This window comes from Lissotriton helveticus, chromosome 3_1 (assembly GCF_964261635.1).
Source record: "Lissotriton helveticus chromosome 3_1, aLisHel1.1, whole genome shotgun sequence".
Classification (NCBI taxonomy): domain Eukaryota; kingdom Metazoa; phylum Chordata; class Amphibia; order Caudata; family Salamandridae; genus Lissotriton; species Lissotriton helveticus.
Genome location: NC_136061.1, coordinates 63,825,602 through 63,846,495, shown reverse-complemented (window position 1 = coordinate 63,846,495; position 20,894 = coordinate 63,825,602). Strand labels below are relative to the sequence as shown.

The window sequence follows — 20,894 nt, the reverse complement described above, 5'->3', positions numbered from 1 at the left end:
CCGGAGCCGCCGGCGGAGTCAGGGCAGGAGCAGCCGAACCGCTCGGTCCCCCGGACGGGACCACCGGGCCCGCAGGCCCCGGCGGAGGAGACAGCGCCCTCAAGGCCATGAGTAACTCCTCTATATCTCCTTGCGCGCCTTGCCCAGGGACCGTCAGGTATGGAGCAGGCAGCGTCGGCGACCCACGCAGAGCCGCGGGGGGGTGGGCCACCTGAACCCCCGGCCGCGTCGGGGGGGGAGTCGGGGGTACGATGACGACGCCCCGACTTCTTGTGCCTCTTACCTGAGGAACCAGAGGAATGGTGACTACTTCCGGAGCGCTCGTGGTGGCTCCGCGACCGCTCCCTCGACCTCCGGCCGGACCGGGACCGCTCCTGACGCGGGGCCGACACCCGGAGCTCGAGTAGCTTGCGGGACCGCTCCCGTCTAGCCTTACTCGTCAAGGCCCGGCAGTCGACGCAGGACTCCACGTCGTGGTCCGCGCCCAGGCACCGGAGGCAGAGTCGGTGGTGGTCCGTGACCGACATCGTGCGGTCACACCCGTCACAATTCTTAAACCCGGGCATCCTATCGGCACCTTAGAGTTAGAAAGAATCAAAAAACTTTGGTCAAAAGACCGGAGTACTGCTCTTCGGATCTGCGCTAACTGGCGCGGAAAAAAAGAAGAACTGACGTCAGCGCGCGGAGGCGGCGTCTATATACTCCAGCGACGTCATCACGACGCACGACGCCGACGACGGACGCGGAGCCGCAGGGGACGCCTGCACACGACGCCTACCGACGCGCAGGGGTACTGCTACGCAAAAGTTTCCGGATCCAGACTGACGCCTGGGGATATTCTAAGGTAAGGAATCTAATACTAACCTGTTTCTTTCAGATTATGTATTCGCATAACCATAACCTCGGGTCCAGCGATATATAAAACTGAAATACATTTAAGATGTGTTATTGTGATAAGCCAGTAGTCTAGATATGGAAAAAAGTTTAGATTCAGTCTTCACAAGGGGGCTGCTACCACTGCCAAGCATTTGGTAAACACCCTGGGGCTGTATTGACCCCAAACAGAAGCCCTCTGAATTGAAAGTGTTGTCCGTTGAAGGCAAACTTGAGGCATTGCCTGTGTGCTGGGTGAACTAGAATATGAAAATATGAAACCTTTAGATATAATGCAATCATGACAGAGGTCATGGCAGAGGTCGAGGGGATGCTTCCTACAATAATCAGCAAGGTAAGAGTTTAACCCTTAGGGGAGGTCAAACTGGGAGGCAGGTTACAACTTTTTTCACAATTGGTCCTTACTAACCTATGACGCTTTGGTTTTGCAAACCGTCAGAGGTTTCCAAATAGAATTTTGACTTACCTACCCAACATCAACGTCCAAGACCCATCGTATTCACACAAGAACACCAAGCCCTTATATACAGGGAGGTCTCAGAGTTGTTGCGGAAAGGGGCTATTGTTCCCTCAACCTTACAGCCCCGAGGTTTCCTCAGCAACCTCTTTTTAGTGGAAAAGCAGGATGGGGTTATCGACCTGTGATCAACTTCAAGGACTTCAATGGTTGGCTCATTTATCGCTATTTCAAAATGGAAGGTATTCACCTTCTCAGGGATCTGCTGTAGGAGCAGGACTGGATGGTCCGCTTGGATCTCAAGGATGCGTACCTGACAATTCCAGTGTTTCCACCACACAGGAGTTTCCTGCAGTTCCAATGGGATACTCAGATCTTCGAATGCGCCTCCCTTCTTTTCGGACTGCCTTCCGTTCCGTGATGTTTTACCAAGGTGATGAAGGTTGTGGTGGAGACGCCCTCAGATTTGAGGGCGTCTGGATGATAATATATCTGGACAACATTCTCATTATGAGCCAATGTCCCCAACACCTCCTCACTCACCTGCAGCAGACAATATCCCTGTTAGAGTCTTTGGGGTTTGTGATCAACGAACCAAAATCGGATCTGATCCCGTCCCAGAGAATGCAATTCCTAGACTTCATGATCGATTCAGTCGCCACAACCTTATCACTTCCATCTCGGAAGTTATCAAAGATCAGACACGAAGTGAAACGCACTTTCGCAAGGCCCACCATATCCTTGCGCCACTTAGTCAGAGTGGTGGGCATGCTCTAGTCGTCAATCCAGGCCATTTTCCCAGGGCCCCTGCATTACAGGGCCCTGCAACGCCTCAAAGCTTATCACCTATGGATATGCCTCACTTATACTCAGTTTGTGCCCCTCTCCGAGGAGGTCAAGACTGAACTCCAGTGGTGGATAGCAAACATGGAGGCCTGGAATGGCCGGGTGATTTTCGGATCTCAACCAGACCTGGTGATAAAGTCGGACACGAGTGGCTCTGGCTGGTGTGCCCGTTGCGGAGAAGTATCTACCGGCGGAAAATGGTCCTCCTCCCAATAGACCCTGCACATCAACTGCCTCGAGCTGATGGCAGGCTGGTTCGCGCTGGACAAAGAACAAGAGTCCAGAGTTGTGTCTTACTCTAGATAGACAATGTTGTAGCAGTGCGCTACATAAACCATCGGTGGGGTTGGAGGAGATAGAGACATGTTCCAAGGCAAAGGCATCGTCCTATCTGGCTCGTGACCTTTGGGAGTATTGTCTGTCCAACCAGATATCCCTGTTAGCGGAACACCTACCAGGCTCATCGCATCAAGAAGCGGAGTGGTGCTCCCGCCATTGGAAGGGAACTAGCCTGTGGCAGCTACATCCCAGAGTCTTCAGGAAATTCAAGCTCTTTGGGGTCCTTTCTTGTGGACCTTTTTGCCTCCCAGCTGGACGCCCAACTTGAACGTTACTACAGTTGGCGCCCGGATCCGATTGCTCTAGCTGTGGATGCCTTCCTCCAGGACTGGAGCAAATATGCGTTTCCTGCCTTCGCAATGTTAATGTGGTTATCCAACCACAGGCGGACCTAGTGGTAATCAAGCCTGGCTTCCAGTTCTGTTGCTACTATCCTGGGATTTTCCAATCCATCTATCCCCAGGTCAAGGTCTCCTCAAAGATCCTCAGGGGAATCCCCATCACCTCCTGACTACAGGCACTCTGCAGCTGATGGCCTTGCGGGTTACAGGCAACGCTGGAAAGCCCCAGGCCTTTCGACAGACGCTGCCACGTTGCTCGCTAAGTCCTGGGCGGACAGTATCAAGAGATATCGGTCCGCATGGTCCCGCTGGGGGAGTTGGTGACTTCCGACAACAAGTGGATCCGATGGCAGCAGATATTGTCTACGTCCTTAATTTCTTAGACTTTGGCGAAAGAAAGTCTAGCCTATCAGCCAATCAATAAGTTTTGTTCAGCAATTTCAGCAGGGCATGTACCTTTGGATAATTGCCCTATTGGCGAACACCCCTTGGTTTGTAAGCTACTGAGAGGGATTAGGCTGTCTGTTCCTCCAGAATCGCGCTACTCTGTTTTATGGGATGTGAACAAAGTTCTCAATCTGTTTCAGTCATGGCCATCCAATAAATATTTATTGAGGAAACCAATTTTAACTAAGCTGGCAATGCTTCTGTGTTTGATATCCTGTCGCAAGGTTTCGGATTTGAGGGCCTTGGATCTCACGGGCCGGGTTTTTACTCTGGAAGGTGTTACTTTTCACATTTCTAGACAAACCAAATGCAATTCACAGTCTATATCCTATACTGCTTTCCCAGACTTTCCTAAGTTGTGTGTGGTCAGAGCACTCAAGGCCTCAGAAGTGGCTACAGTCGACATTCGCCCTCAGTGCGTCAGACAATTGTTTATCGCTCTCACTAAGCCACATAGGGCTGTTTCCTCCCCTACGATTGCAAGATGGGTGCACTGGGTCATACAGGAAGTAGGTATAGACACCTCCCGTTTTGGAGCTCATTCGGTTAGAGGTGCAATGGCATCCAAAGCTTTCTCTTTGGGAGCGCGGCTAGAGGATATCCTAAATGCCGCGGACTGGTCCTCGGACTCCACTTTTAAAAGATTTTACTTAAAGCCAGTGTTGTCACTGAGATCCTTGGTGGTGGACAAGCTTTAAACTAGCCTAATCTGAAGCCTCCGGTCCAGCCATAGAATGCAAAATTTCCTAGCTATCGTGCAGGAAAGTTTTCAATTCTAATAAGGACGCAGAGGCGAAGATTAGCCCACCCTTCTTTCTCCGAACCATCCCAGAAAATGTTTTGCAGTATTTTCATGTAGCCTTGTGTTCTCACATTGCTAAGTTCATTGTTGATTGGAATGGTATTTTTTTTCTAGTACCCTGGTTCCTCGTTCTTACCCTGATCCCATTGTTTGACTTGGGGTTGGACGCTGGCAAGCAAGATTAATCGAAGACTGCCTTGATTGGGTCGCAGGAAGAAAGAGGAGGGTAGAGAGTCCTCAGGGGAAGTTATGGGGACATCCTCGCACCTGATTGGCTGCCAGTTTTTATTTTTCCCGATGTTTCATGGGAAATGTAGTTTTTATGTGTTATTTGGACTTTTGTAAAGCTGCTCGAGTGAAATAAACGGAGAGTTCGGCCTAATCTTCGCTTCCACGTCCTTAATAGAATTGAAAACTTTCCTGCACGATAGCCAGGAAATTTTGTATTCCACATTGTAGAAATTTTGGTCTTAACTAACTTGGTTTGTAGGTTCATTACTGGACATCTTAAATGCATTGCTGTTTGGTAAACTGTTGTACATACACAGCAATAAACTGTTGTACATACACAGCACATGTTCAAAGATGCTTTACAGCTACTCCAAGATAACAATGAGCAAAGGTATTTCTCACAGAAACTAGTTCACCTCCGCAGATCAGTTTGTTTGGGTCTTGTGGGAGCTCAGTAAAACCCCACGTAAAGGGTGTGGTATTTCTCTTAGTCTTATAATCTTGTTCTCTACACCAAGAGCAAAACAGGTAGAGGCTTCATCATACAGGCCCTCCAGATAATACAAATCATTTGCAAAGTTGACCTAAGTCACTGTTCTTTCATGGGTCTTTGGCCTTGGTTTGACTTTGTCAGGACATTGATTTTAAGTACAAACAAAGTAGCAGCTTGGGCCCAAAGTCTGCAGCACAGTAAGTTAGTTCACTAATACAAAATTTAGATGAAAAAATAGTTTTTAAACTTTTATTTCATTTTTGTGATCCACAGATGTGCATTTTCATCAAACTGTTAAACATAGTAGTACGGTAGCAGATGGCACACAAAAAAAATAAAGAAGGATCATGATTGGGTGCATCACAGTTAACCAAAAGCATTTTAGGCAAGAATACTAAAGTCACAAAATGAGAATAAAAGTTAAGGGTTTGACACTCACCTGGGAAGTCTGTTAAATTTATGCATGACCGATGCAGATTTTCCATTACATTTTTCACAGGAGTAATCTATTTCTTCCGTCTAGAAATATAAACAAAAATGAATTTGAAGTTGATGTACTTTACTGTTACTAGGATTGTTCCTGTTGTCACGAGTAGTAATGATGTAAGTGATGTTGAAGATATTTGTGCCAATGGATGCTGAACAATATGTATATCATGTGATTTTATGATGCCCTAAGTTTACAATAACAATTAAAAAAAAAAAAATTCAAAAATGAATTAACAAAGGAAGTAAATTGGAGATATTGGCAATTAGTGGATATGTAAATAAGGTCTACCAAGTTTTATTAAGCAGTTTATGTAAACCAAGGCCCAAAACATACAATTTTAACAAAGAAAAGTGAAAAACTAGTTACAGTAGGTTTAGGAATGGAAGAGGTGCAAAGTAATTTTTTTATTTGCAAGAGCAAACAAAGAATCAACTGTTGGAAGGGGAGGGCAATGAACAAACATCAATACCCTTGTCCTGGTCTGGGGGTTTGCTAAAGAGGGACAATGACTCTAGGGCTCTTAAAAATACAGTGACACTGTTCTCTTGGAAATCCTTTTTCTCGTGCTGCCTACATAGTTCCAGCTGGAAAGAGGGGCCGAAAGTCAAATGTTTTGTTAACTGGGCAGCAGTTAAATATGTATAGACATATAAAATACAACTTACCCTGAAAAAGAGATCAAGTGAATCTTGGATGGAACGTGGAGTTGGAAGTTTCCTTCTCCGGGGCAAGTCAATTGAGAGATCATTAAAACGTTCCCGCTTTGTGACCATTTCACCACACCTAGAATTACAGAATAAAATCATACCGTTTGAAGCATAACTATGACAGCAGAAACAAGCAAACACATGCCATTGCTTAATTGGTCTTATCTGCCCATACTAGTCAAACCGCTTTAGCTAAAATGAATAATAAAATAGTGATTCCTCTGTTGAAATGTTTTCTAAAAGTAGATCCGTTAACAGCTATTCTAAAACGTCCTTCCATGCTGGGGACTACTGAACACCACTTAGGAATAACACATTTAAACACTAGTTACAAATATCACCCCTAACAGATAACACTAAGCAGCCAATGATTAGATTAGGTTTATTAGGCCTTGTCCCGTATAGCAACAGCATAGAGATATGTACAAAGTAATTGGACACGGATAACTACATTGAAATGGAACAGACAATACTAGCCTTCAAAGCATGGGAAACACTATTAAATAGATGAGAGAGTGGAGTAAGGCGACAATACAAAGTCAAACAGGGGAGGAGAGAAGATTGCTAATGTGGGAAATGGTACTATATGAATCATAACACCAAAAGAGCAAGACTAACAGAATAAAGGAACGCAGAAGAAAATTGAAATATGGCCACTGAACTGCAAATGTAAAAATAAAAGGACGGCAAGAGAGGAGAATTATAATGTGTAATGTGAGGAAATTATCGGGTTGTTAAATTAAAAAGTTGTAAAGTGAGAAGAGGGGGAATTTGATTTAGTGGAGTTGATTCCAAGTTGTAAAATGCCAATAATTTTTTTTTTGTAATATATATTATCTACTGGCAGTCCCCAGTAGGTAGTTCTAGTGAGGCCCGAGTTTCCATAGGAAGAGCGTTTTTTATTTTGCCAATAACTTTGAAGCCATTTGATGAATCCTCGCATAATTTCCAAAAACTAGTAGGAAGCTCACTTCAGCTGCTGTCTGGAAAGTTTCGGGGTGATTCGTTAAACAGGGCCGAGAAAAAGCAGTATCCAAAAAACGTTTTCCCCATGCAATTTTCTGTTGGGATTTTAGACACTACTACAGCCCGAACTGCTCAACGTAATTGCACCAAATTTGGCAGACCGGTAGCTGCTGGTCCACACAGCGGCATTTTTATAAATTGGCATGAATGTGTTTAGTGTAAAAGGGTTACGGGTAAAATTAAATTTGAATATATAGGGATGTGGATCCTCCGAGAATCCAGGAGTCCCCGAGCTGAAATCGGATAGGCTACCAACACTTCAACCAGGAAGTGTTGGCGGCCATCTTAGGACTGCTTCGCCCGAGTCACACAAAAAGGAAAATGCTACTTACCAGTATGCATCTATTCTTGGCAAGTAGAGCTGCAGATTCACACACTATTCATAGATCGCCATCTGGTGTTGGGCCCAGATGTTTGCAGTTTGTTATTGTCTTGGAAAAGTCTTTGGAAGTCACAAGATAGGGGACTCCTCCTTTGGACAATAGAGCACATGGGCATTGACTCCATCTTCAGATGTTTTTTCCCCAAGAAGGGAAATGATGAAGTTTTGTGAGAACAGAAAGATGTCCATGTATGTTGTAGCTAAATAAGATAATACTGGAACAGAAAAGGGTAGCCGGGGAGGTGGATGGCCGTGTGTGAAACTGCAGCTCGACATGCCAAGAAAAGATGCATACTGCTAAGTAGCATTTTCTGTCGAGGCATAGGAGCTGCAGATCACACACTATGCATAGATTGCATAGTAGTACTGTCCCTTTAGCAGCAGCCACCAGAATCTGTTGCAGTAGACCAGAGGACTTCAAACTTTTGTAGGTTGAGCCCCCCAGCTGATTATTTTTTTTAGATGTTGCCGCCCCCCCCCCCCCAATTACCTGACGGAAATTTCTGGAATCTGGTACACTACATAATCGACCGCCACACTCATATCACGGCCATATCCGGCAAATAATGTTCAACACTATAAGAGTGTTTAGTAAATTGCAGGTTTGTGAGTGGGTGTGGCTTATTACAAAGCTCAAAAAACAAGTTTCCATGATAAAATGTGTGCAAATTGTTTTTACTAGGATGCTTTGTTTTACACAGGACAGATTAATAACACCACCAAAATAAATGTGACAGGTGTGCTGTTTTTTTATCCACATAGTCTGTCAATCTGTTGATGGATTTTTGCTACTGCCATCCTCAGGTTGTGCTCCACATCCAGTCTTGAACACTTAGTCTTTAGTATCGCAAGTGCTGAAAACCCAATCTCACACATAGGACAAACTGAAAGGCAAGAGAGTTTTGATAGCAGTTTCTCTTAAAGCTTAATATTCTGCAGACATTTTCAGCCAAAACATTGACTGTAAGGGAGACCGTGTTATCAGCTTTTTCGAGCACTCCCTAGCTCAGTGTTGGTTCACGAAAAACAATTCTTCTCTAGAAACCATTAACAAAGGTTTTAGGCAGCATTATAATGGGATAATTGCCCACCAACCAGTTATGGATAGGGAGACAAAGGTGAAAGTCCACAGAGAGGGCGCTGAACGAACACCTAATTGAGAATTCCTTAGTGGTACGATAAGTTGCTTGCCTGAAGCAGTGGGGGTTTAGGACACGTTGGGATTATGTTTAAAAATATAGAACTGATAATAGTTGAATAATGTTGCCTATTTTACTTCAGAGCAATGTTGTCTGACAGACTTTGTGGTGGCAGGGACATGTTAAGGATTTTGGGTGCCCTGGGCAAATACTATTTTGGGGGCCCCTGTTCAGAAGAGCTTTGAGATTAAATGATTCACTTTCAGCTCTGCCATACCCTCTTAGCCAGGCTACTAACGGTGCACAGGCGCTATGGTTGAAATTCTAAAAGTATTCACATCTAATATTCAGAGATAGTGATGTGTGTTTTCACTGTTGTAACAAAGCAGCAGCCCACAAATTTTACGGCGAATAATATCTGTGATATCCTCCAATTTCTCATATGTGAGGACCCATTTTAATCTAAAATAAACTTTTTTATGGTTGTTGCATAAATTAAAAACATTTCTCTGTACATGGTAATAGAGCTCTCACATCAATCACATTAAAAAGAAATTAAACAAAATGGCATTTACAAGAATCCGTTTAGGAATTATTCCAAGCCATCAGGGCAAAAACAGAGCTGCCTCTATCAAGAAGCCCCTGAAAGGCTGCATTGCAGTGTATGTAAATGTGTCCTTTTGTAATTTAGGAAGAAAACCTTGATGGGGCACGACATGCCCATACATGTGTACAGGGGCACAACTAGACCCAAACTTCAGGTGGGGGGAACACTCCGAACCAGGGATGGCTCTAGCACTGGTGCACACAGTGGATTGGTCTGTTTTGGCGCCCCCTCCCCCATTTCCTCCTCCTCCATGAATTTCCTCACTACCACTCACCAACAATGCACCTCATCTCTCTACAGCACCTTTCTGGCAAACATTTCTTTTTTATAGCACTAATTTACTCACACTCAGTTCTTTGACCTGCATGGTACACGTTCTTTGTAGCAGGCACATTAACCCTCTGCGCTGTGTGGGTGGTGGCAGGAGTACCATGTGAGTGCAGGGTGAGCCATGCAACACTGAGAGTAGGGTAAGAGGAGTGACTGCAGGGTGAGTGAGGTGGCATATGAATTTGGGTGCAGATGTAAGTGCAGAGTGGGACAAATGAATGTATGGTTAGTGATGGTCTTATTTGAGTGAGATTGCAGATTGGGCAGTGGGAGGGGCAGTGGGAGGGACAGGTGAGTGAAGTGTCACATGAGTGCAGAGTGAGTAGTGTGCTTGTGTGACTGCAGGGTGAGGTACAGGGTGAACAGCGCAAGTGCATTGTTAGTGCAGAGTGATCACTGAGTACAGGGTAAGCGGGTGAATGGTGTGAGTGCGTCGGGATGAGTGTGAAGGCATTGCAATCGATGTGAGTGCAGGGTGAGCATGAAAGTGAAGGCGAAAATGAGGAGCGAGTTGTCTGAATGCATGGTGCATTCCCAGACACTTGCAGTAACTCAGCATGCTATTGTCAGCAGTGCAGTGTTTCAGATATGTTAAACTATTGGCATTACGGCATTAACCAGGGATCAGGGTGGAGGAAATAAATGTGCTGATCTTACAACAAACTTAGTTTTATGATTAGCCTTGCCAGGTCCTTATTTTGAGGTCCCAGGAAGCACAAAAATAAACTAACAGTCACCAAAAGCTGTACTGTCAGGACTTGTGTGTGCATACCTTGAACAGCAAATATAAATAGAAGCACTGTTAAGAGTGTTCTAGGGCTGTTTGAATGATCCATGACTGATAATAAAATGGAACAAAGACAGAAAAGTCACATTACTAATGAATACATACTTGTTTATAAGCATATTTAGTGTCAGGACAATGAAGTTTCAGGCGGTTTAAACACATGGCTGGCTGGCATTTTTCTTTTGCAACTTGAAGCCCTGTGTGAATTTAAAAGAAACTTCGTCTCCTTTTGCTAAGATTTAACCCTCCCAGGACGGGGTTAAACTTGTAGAGTTGAAATGCTTCCGCCGCAGTGGGAGGCAGGATGTGTGTGTTCTCTTCTAAAACTGAAAGCCAGGAACAGATAGACGGTAATTTTAGCTGCACTGGGAGGCAAGGACTCTCCTGTGCTATGAAATCAAATGCTTTCGTTTTTAGCAGGAGACTCTCTGCCTCCCACTGCAGCTAAAGCACTTCAGCTCCAAGAATTAACCCCCTGCTTGGACAGTTAACTCAGCTCTTTACATCACAAAAGCACGGGCACCTCGTGCCTTTTCTATTTCCCTCCCCACTCCTTCCTCTCCTATGTTACCGGAGCTCTGGGTGAAGACTTGCACGCCGGACAGTTAAACACCAACAAATGGAAGATCTTGGTGTGGAGTGCACGCCCCCCCCTGAGATGGTGTCGCGCCCCGCCAGGGGGGCGCGCCCCACAGATTGAAGAACTCTGCAGTAGACGGATAGCCCTCAGAGACTGAGGCCAAATACTATGAGGGCATCATCTTAAACGATCTGGCTAACTTGTCCTCTACGAACCACATTATTTCCAAACAGGTTTCCGCCAAGGGCAGGACACTACCACTAACATTATGGCCTTAACCATGCTTATGGATGCTGCAAAGCAGGGCAAATACCCTCTATACCTCTGCTTTATAGACTACTCAGCGGCCTTTGACCACAATGACCGAATCAAGATCCGGCATAAGCTGGACAGATGGGGTATACCAGTACCCCTTTTAGACCAGCTCATTAAACTGCACACTAACACGTTAATTAATTAATTTAGGCGCCGGGACGCATCTGTCAAGCAGAATTACAACGACAAAGGGCCTAAAGCAAGGATGCGTTTTGCCCCCCTCTGTTATTTAGTCTTTTCCTAGCGGACCTACCAGGCGAGCTCAACAGCTGCTCTTCACATGCACTGAAATTAGGCGGCATAACATTGACAAATCTGTTATATGCTGATCTAGTCTTGATCCGCTGGACAGCCATCGGACTTCAGAGCCTTCTAGATGCGACTCACAAATTCTGACAACAGAATGGCCTAAAACTAAATTTCCAAAAAACCAAAACCATGGCAGTAAACCATCATAAGAGGGCAAATCCTAGCTGGTATCTGGCCGGCAAATGTCTAGACCAAGTAACAAGCTACAAGTATCTGGAGATGTTGTTAGACAATAACAACTAATTTAAGCCGCAGCTGGAATCCTTGCGAAGGAAGGGAGTCACGATCTATCTAGCGCTGTAACCCCTGAAGATGCGCCCGGATCCAACTATCAACCCTTTTTAAAAGTCCTCCGAGCCAAACTGCAACCTACAATCACCTACGGAAGTGACTCTTTGACCGGTAGAGACCCTGCAACTCTCGATAGCATAATGGTATCCTCCTACAGAGGAATGTTCCACCTTCCCAAACATGCTTCACCGGCCCAAATTAGGTTGGAATTTGGCCTTCAAAAACAGGCGGTAGAAAGGGAGCCTCCATATAAAGCGGGCATAAAATTAGAGCTGCTGAAACAGGGTCCTTAAAAAACCATCTTTGGGTAGAGCTGCACCGCACCGGAAAATTGCCAGCCTACATGTACCTTCAAGAATCCATTAAAACTCTAGGCTTGACAGGCGTCTGGAACATCTCAATAGGTCACTCAAAGTTTAAAAAACTAGTAACAAAGACAAGATTAATATCAATAGAGGCCAAGAATGCATTGTCTAAACGTGCTCACGGCTGGGCTGTGCTCAATTACGATGTCCTTAAACCCCCAACCCTACCTTACGGCAAGTACAAAGATTGCCACTAAAGAAAAGTTCTTAAGACTTCGGTTGGTATTTGGCCTGATTAACCCATTCCTACTGCCTTGAGAAAGGAGAGGTGACCAGCTTTGCAGTCTGTGCACCTGCGGCACGGAGAGTCTTATTCACATCATATGTATCAGCAACAACTTAAAGGACATACAGATCTCCTTGTTGAAACCATTCTTTAATCTGCATGGAGTTCGGTCTTGTAGACCGGCGTGATACAATGCTTTAATCCAACTTTAGTACAGCTAAATTGCAGTCTGGCATAATTTTTCAAATTAACTGGAAAAAGGCTGAAAAATCTACCTTCAGTTGCCACGAACCAGATCCGTTTAATGGCTCTGCCTCCTCTAGATCTTGCCCCGTAATGCTACATTATGGTTTCCCAAATTGGCATTGTGAATCTACAAGCAGGTACATCAAGCAGTCGTCTCATGCTGCGCAGGAGCATCCCATCAGTTCAAACTGATAACCCTTATCAAACTGACTTCTTACAGACTGAGCATTAATTGCATCAGGGATTTTAGCACGTATGAGTCAATTAGTAATGCAATTTTAAAACAAATTTTTACGGATAACAATGCAGTTATTTTAACCTTGTAAATTCTTCATTTACTGTAATCTTGATTTTATTTTTCATGTATTATATGCAAGGTTTTAATTAATCAAGCATAATAAAATGTACTTAGTTACTAGTGAGGACGATGTTTAGATTCCATACTGGAGAGGGTGGTACCCTGGAAAGAATTCTTTTGAGACCTTCCATAAATGCTTTAATGGCAGGTGCTCTGAATAATGAGAGATGTGGTCTATTTTGCAGGTAGGCTGCTATGGCAGCAAGATGTAACCTGATTGATGTGTAAGCTAGATTACACTTTCGAAGATGTAGTAGGTAACATGATTTGAATAGACGCATTTAGAGGATTGATTGTGGTATTGGTACAGCATATCACAAATCTTTCCCACTTGCCTGCATAGCAGGCTCTAGTGGTGGGGCATCTAGCTTCTTTCATTACATTCATACAATCAGGTGGAAGAATTAGGTACCCAAACTCTAGGATTTCAGGAGCCAGATTGCTAGGTTAAACTGTGCTGGATCTGGGTGTGTGATCTCTCCATGGTTCTAGGTCAACAGTTGTGGGGAGAGATGTAGTTTTTGGTGGGGAACTACTGATGGTTCCAGCAAGTTTGTGTACCATGGTTGTCTGGCCCATGTTGGAGCAACTAGGATCAGTGTTAGTGACTGTTGTTGCAGCTTGCGTACCACTAGTGAAATGAGTGGGAGAGGCAAAAAAGCATAGGCAAACCTGCCTGACCAATTCATCCATATCGCATTTGCCTCTGGACAATGGGTGTGGCTATCTGGCGACGAAGCATGAGCAGTTTGTGTTTAAATGTGTGGCGAAAAGATCTATCGCTGGATGCCCCCACATTTGGAAAAACGGTTGAAGGACTTGTGGCTGAAGTTTCCACTCGTGGATCTGTTATGTTGACAACTTAACAGATCTGCTATCTGATTCTGTATTCCTGGAATAGGTTGGGCTACGAAGAATATGTTTTGAGGAATTGCCTATCTCCATGTGCTCTGAGCTAGTTGAGAGAGCTGCAGAGTGTGCGTCCCCCCTTGTTTTTGGAGATAGTACATCGCGGTTATATTGTCCGTCAGGACTAAAACAGCTTTGTTTGATAACTCCTCTCCCCAAACTTTGTTTGGGGAGAGGAGTTGGCCTAACGGCTAAGGCGCTCGACCTCGGAATCTGGGTTTGAGTCTCGGTAACGACGCCAAAACCTCCTGCGATTCTGGGCAAATCACTTAATCTCCCCGTGCCTAAAAATGAAAGTGTGTCTCCTCATGTAAAAAACGTAACTTGTGCTATGTAAAGCGCTCTGATACCCGATTCGGGTCTAGTTCGCGCTATATAAAACTCTACAAAAAAAATAAAATTAAAAAAAAGTGTTTCTGGAACGCTTTTAATGCCAGAAATATTGCTAGTAGCTCCAAGTGATTGATGTGGAGTAGCTTTTGTTGTGGTGTCCACCTGCCCTATATGGTGTGATGTAGATGAGCTCCCCAGCCAGTGAGCGATGTTTTAACAAGATTTGTGGAACTGGCTCTAGGAACGATCGTCCTTTGGAAAAGTTTTGGGTGTTCCACCACTGCAGAGTGATGTGTGCGGCTGTCCATCAACACCAGTGAGCTTGGTTCCACTGGCGAGCTAAGCATTCCTGTATGGGGCGCATCTGGAGTTTTGCGTGAGTGACTATGAATATGCAAGAGGCCATCATCCCTATGAGTTGCATGAACACTCAAGCTGGTAGCGAGTGTTATGGATGGAACTTTGTTATAAGGGCTTGCATGCTTGCTATCCTGGCTGGATTGAGATATGCAAGGCCTTTTAAGGTGTCTACTGTGGTTGCCTAAATATTGTTGGTTCTGGGATGGTTGGAGGTGAGACTTTGGGTGATTTATTGTAAACCCCAAGTCGTGCAGTAGTTGAATGGTGGTGTGTGTATGACATACACACAGTATATGACTTGGCTTTTATGAGCCAGTCAGCCAAGTATCGGAAGGCATGAATGTGTTGTCTTCTTAAATGGGCTGCTATCACTGCTAGACATTTTGTGTATACTCTGGGTGCTGTGGTAACTCTGAATGGGAGAACTTTGAATTGATAGTGCTGCCCGCCCACTACAAACCGAAGATATTTCCTGTGAGCAGGGTGAATGAGAAAGTAGGCGTCCTTGAGATCTAAAGTGGCAAGGAAATTGCCTTGTTTGAGTAGGGGAAGGATTTATTGAAGAGTGACCATGTGGAAATGGTCTGATTTTATGTATAGGTTTAATGGTCTGAGGTTTAAGATGGGCCTCAGGGTTCAACCCTTCTTTGGAATCAGAAAGTACAGGGAGTAAACTCCTGTGTTTTGATGTTGAAACAGGCTCTATTGCACGTTTGTGTAGTAGGGAAAGCACCTCTTGTTTTAGAGCGGTAAATGTTCTGTTGACATTGGACACTGTTTGGGTAGAATATTGGGGAGTGGCAGTGAGCTCCAGGCAATAACCAGATTGGATAATTTGTCTCACCCACCAGTCTGTGGTGATGTTGTTCCAGACAGGTAGGAACTGGGTTAATTGTCCCCCGACTGGATAATTTGTCTCACCCACCTGTCTGTGGTGATATTGTTCCAGACAGGTAGGAACTGGGTTAAATGCCCCCCCCCCCCGACTGGACTAGAATGGTCCAGGGGGAGCGACAGGAAGTCATTGTTTTGAGGTGGTGGCGGTACGAGTATTGGTAGTTTTAGCCCTACCTTTGCTGTTATTGCCCCTATAGCGTCCTCTGTAATAACATCTGGTAGAGGAGGTTTGTGTGGGACGTTTATATGAAGTGGAGGAGTTACCTCTGTTGAAGCCTCTAGAGGCGCCCCTTTAACAGGAGCGACAAAAGGAACTTCTGGGTGCTTGTGATTGCAAGGCTCACATTGATTTGGCGGTGTCGGTCTTTTTTCATCTGCTCTAAAGAATAATCCAGCAGAGGTCCAAATAAGTGTTCTTTGTCAAAGCGTTGGTTCAGTATGGTAGTCTGAACCTCTTGTTTAAACCCGATATCCTTAGCCAGGCATGTCTACGTAAAAGGACACTGGTATTTATGGCTCGGGAGGCTGTATCTACGGCATCTAGAGCACAGCGAATGGAGCTATTAGTTATTAGTTTACCTTCCTGTATAAGATCTAGGGCTTTTGTCTTCTATTCATGTGGAAGGTGTTGTAGTAGGGTCTCTAGCTAGTCATAGTCTGCCCTATCGTATCTGGCTAGTAAAGCCTGTGTGTTGGAAATCCTCCATATGTTGGCTGCTTGTGATGCTGTTCTTTTGGCAGATGCGTCCAATAGTTTTGACTGTCAGGTGATGGAGCATCACCTAATGTTTGAGAGTTGGTCCTTTTCTTGGCGTTGGAAACAACTAAGGAATCTAGTGGAAGCGGACCCTTAATGTATGTAGGGTCAGTTGGGGCAGCCTTGTACTTTCTCTATTCTAGGGGTAATGACTCTAGCTCTAACCGGGTCTTTAAAGACTTCAGGAGTGTGTTTAATAACCCCTTTTAGCACTGGTAGAATAGAGGTGGACCTTTTTTGATGTTGTAAAAGTGTCCATGAGGAAGTCTTCCTCCATGGGGTCTGTTTGTAAGTATACCCCGTGGTATTGTGCAGCCCTGTGTACTAGCTGAGTGAAGCCTATAGAGTCCTCTGGAGGAGATGATCTAGATGGATAGACATCCTCCTGTGGAACATCTGGTGTGCCATCATTTTCCCATGGATCATTTGGGATGTAATGAATAGGCTCTTTTAGAGGTTAATTATGTCCTTCATTATCTCCTTCGTCACCAGTGGTATCAGCAGTATCTGGAGGTGGGGGAGATTGTATTGGTCTTGGAGATGGAACAGGAGAAATGTATTGTGGAGAGGGCGGAGAAGGTATCCTTAAAGGAGAGGGGGCAATGTCTTAAGGGAAGTGCAGATGGTGTAGGTTTGTCTTTTTTTCTTTTGTTGGAAGGACTAATCCTAAGATGACCTGTTTGCGGGTCTATTGCCAGAGTTTTTTGTGTAGGATCAGGTTCAAAAAGCTGTTCCTCCGAAGCGTTGTGTTTCTGTGCCGATTTTTTCAGGTCCGAATGCTTACGTGGCACAGTCTTTGGAGTACTTTTATGTTTCTTTGTTTTGGCCTGTTCCGAAGGTTTGGTTGGAGTCTTTGGAACCGGTTGCTTGGTTGGCTCCGATGATTATTTTGGGATCGGAAGTGACGGGTGTTTTTGGAACTGGTTGTTTTTATGGTTCCGATGTGCGTTTCAGAACCGGTAGTTTCTATGGCTCAGAGGATTTTTTCGGATCCGAATTGTGTGCGTCTTTTGGTTTCGGTGCCGAATGAACCGGTGCGGAACCAGGCTTCGGCGTGCAGGAAGACCATGGTTTGTCTTTTGGTTTCTCTTTCGGTTTCCCTTTGGTCGGTGCAGATAATGAGTTTTGGCACCGACGGAAGGCTGACTTGGTCCCGAGTGGCCTGAAGGCTTAATTGTGGACTTCTTTGCAGAGCCCGAAGGCGGGGCATGGGAAGTTTTGTCATGGTGTGCACCTGGGCTCGAAGGGGTTACCAAAGCCTTTGGATGGCTAGGCGGTGGGGAGAGTGTAGACATCAGTACTTACAAACCGTTGCCCCGGGGTGATGTCTTAGACTGAGTGCTCAGCATCGGAGGCGCTGAAGGTGCCTTCTTCCATCTGCTCCGGTACATCGATGCCTTCCTGAAGATGTCGTCTGGTATCGATGTGGATGATCAAGCCATACTTCTTCGCGCTAGACGATCTTTGATGGTTTTCTTGAGGAGGAACGAGGCACAAGCGGACAGTCTTGGACTCGTGTTTGGGTGAAAGGCACAGGTTACACATCTCATGAAGATCAGCATGTGGAAACTTGGCTCCACATTGAGGGCATTTTTTAAAGGGAGTCCTTTCCATGAGCCAGTAAGGCCTTATGGCGCAGCTAGGTCCAAAGGCCTGCTTCAACGACTGGACCAGAAGTAGAAGTTTGTGGAGATGCGCTTCGAAAGGGAAACAATAGAGAATACCGAAGAATTGGATAAGGATTACACATCGAAAGTGACCTCATTAGCGATACAGAGATGGAACGTGTGAAACACATCCGAGCCCGATGGCGGGAAAAAAAATCTGAAGATGGAATCGATGCCCATGCGCACTATTGTCCAAAGGAGGAGTCCCCTATCTTGTGACTTCCAAAGACTTTTACAAGACAACAACAAACTGCAAACATCCGGGCCCAACACCAGAAGCCAATCTATGCATAGTGTGTGATCTGCAGCACATATGCCTCGAACACATTTAAAAAAAAAAAAAAAAAAAAAGGGTGGCAGGAATATCCTGACCCTATAACTGTGTTCCTGGGGTCCCACTGTGACCCCAACAGGGCCAAAATGCCCTTTAATTATTTTTTTGCTGTGGGGACACGACAAGGCCACAAATCTGCGGCAAAAATGAAAACGCAGGCGCGGTCCAGGTCCTGGGGATGGGTCTTTGTTTTCCTCACAGAAGGACTTCATCTGCTCAGCTGCCTTAGTCAAGGTTTATAAACTGAACTGGGATGTGTAATCCAGTCAACTGCACATCCCACATTCCTGGACCCTGCATCTGTGACTTTAAACATATCTTCCTGCACTTCCTGAGGCAAAAAATATCTACTTCAACAAAATAGAATCATCCAATTATAAAAGTAAAGAGCTTTTTAAGATTGTAAAAGCCTTTACAAACCCGTCCTCCGAGATGAAGGCCGTTGTGGCTTCCGCCGATTGGCCTATAGTATTCGCAACTTTTTTCCATTAAACAAATTAGGACGATTCAAGAGACTGAGAGAAGACTCTCCCTCCGACGGTGAAACATTATCAGCTCCTTCCATGGTACCCATGCTAGGAGCCGTTCCCTCTCTGCAGCAATTTCCCCCGCTATCATTGGAAGTGTCCCTAGCCATCATCAAAAGCCTGAAGTCTGGTTCCCCACCAACCTCTGTCCAGCCAAAGTGCTAGCTTCAATAGCACAGGCAATTAATCCAGTCGTAAATAAAACTTGATACCTCATTAAATACTGGACACATGCCATCTAGGTGGAAAGAGGCAAAAAGTTTGCCTCTGCTTAAAAAAAACTTCTGCTGACCCTAAAATACCAGCAAATTATAGGCCCATTTCCATTAATAGGTTAACTCGGTGGTTACTGACAATGTGGAAACAAACCGCCTTTTCCACATTAGTCAGTCTGGTTTCAGAGCCAACCATAGTACAGAGTTTACTCTACTAGATGTCTCCGAACACATTAAGGAAAGACTGCATGGGGAGGGAAAGCCATTTTGATCCGGTTAGACCCATCAGCGGCCTTCAATGCCATCCCTCATGATAAGCTCTTGGACAGGATCCAGACTCCATCGGTGGCTCAGTTTTAAAATGGCATGCCTCCTTTTTAGAAGATAGGGATCAGGAGGTTTGGACGACTCCCTTTGCAGCTGGAATCCCAGAGATTGATGTGGGGGTCCCTCAGGGTTCCATTTTGAGCCCCACATTATGTCCCCTCTAGCTGTCCTGGCGGAGACATACAGAGCAAAAATGGATTTCATATGCGGACGGCTCCTTTTGAGGAGCTGAGGTACAGGGTCTGTTCCTGCCACCGAAGCAGGCAGTGAGATGACCTGTTGCGGTGGAAATCGCTGTCTGTAGTCAGCTAGCATGGCCTGCAGGTCTTGAATGAAGGTAGGAGGCAGATGGCTGTTATCTGCTGCCCTTGTATAACTGGTATGATGGGGAACCATAATGTTCTCCTGATAGTAGTGTGCAACGTAATCCTCCTCATCATCATCATCTTGACATTTTATAATTAGGTTTGAAGGATGGCGTGCTACTCCAAAGGCTCCCTCATTATCATCCTCAGTCTCCTTCGTCCTGATCATAGGTGTCCAGGAGGTGAGAATGCGTTAGTGGCGAAATATACGAGTATTCCTGCCTCTGGAAAGATCGTAGCTGGAAACTCTTGGATGCAATAGGTGTTGGAAAAAGCCTGCATTGCTGGTATGGATGCAACTGATGACGTTATCAGCGCCGTAGACGGTACAGCCGTCAATGGACTCTTCTTTTTCGTCAGACTCTACGTCGACAGAGGCATCGTCAACAGAGGCTACGTGGGACTCAGGCATGTGAATCTATGAAAGACACCCCAATACTGGATAAGTTCAAGTCATTGTTATGGATTGCTTCAATGATCACTGCTTCTTCCTCCGTACCCTGCCACACTAGAAACAGGTAGTCAATGAACCTCCACCAACTGACGTGGTTGGTCATTACCTCTGTGTGAGTTTCCATCAGAACCAGCTCCTCCCACCAACCCATATGCAAGCACGCGTAGCTGGGGTAAGATCTGGCTCCCATGGCAACTCCTCGTGACTGTTGGTACAGGGCATTTTGAAACATGAATATGTTTCAGGTCAAACATTTCTACCATATTGACCAACATTTTGGTGTTCAGCATATTGTGACCCCCTCTGGGACAAATATTGTAAGGCTCTCAGTCCATCCTTATGCTTTATGGAGGTGTATAATGAGGCTACATCCAATGTAATCAGAAGGTAATCCTCTTGCCATGGGAAATTCATAATTTTCGCCAGGAATTGCCCAGTGTCTTTGATATAGGATGTTAGTTGGCAGACATGTTCCTGCAGAAAAAAGTCTATGTATAGAGAGGTTTTTTCAAAGATGCTATTTTTGGCCGATATTATTGGCCTCAGGTGGATTTTTTATATCCTTATGTACTTTTGCGATAAAATACATTATGGGAGTGGTGGGGTTAGCATGCCATGAGTACTCATATTCCACAGTTTTAATTAAGCCCACATCCCTCCAAGCCATCAATTTCATCTTGTAGGTTCAATGTACCGAATTTAGAGTTGTTCTGTTGCTTCTACAGTAACATGATTTATCAT

At 45.1% G+C, this 20,894-nt stretch overlaps 1 protein-coding gene across 3 annotated transcripts in view; it reads right to left on the bottom strand.

The window, feature by feature from the left end:
* Positions 1-20,894, bottom strand: part of USP37 (ubiquitin specific peptidase 37) — a 396,132-nt gene that overhangs the window by 242,401 nt on the left and 132,837 nt on the right. For all 3 annotated transcript variants that reach the window (XM_078679235.1, XM_078679238.1, XM_078679236.1), the window contains 2 exons: positions 6,006-6,123; positions 5,290-5,369 (listed from right to left, as the gene is read on the bottom strand). In XM_078679235.1, coding sequence (XP_078535361.1) covers positions 5,290-5,369; positions 6,006-6,123 — 198 coding nt within the window. The remainder of the gene's footprint in view (positions 1-5,289; positions 5,370-6,005; positions 6,124-20,894) is intronic.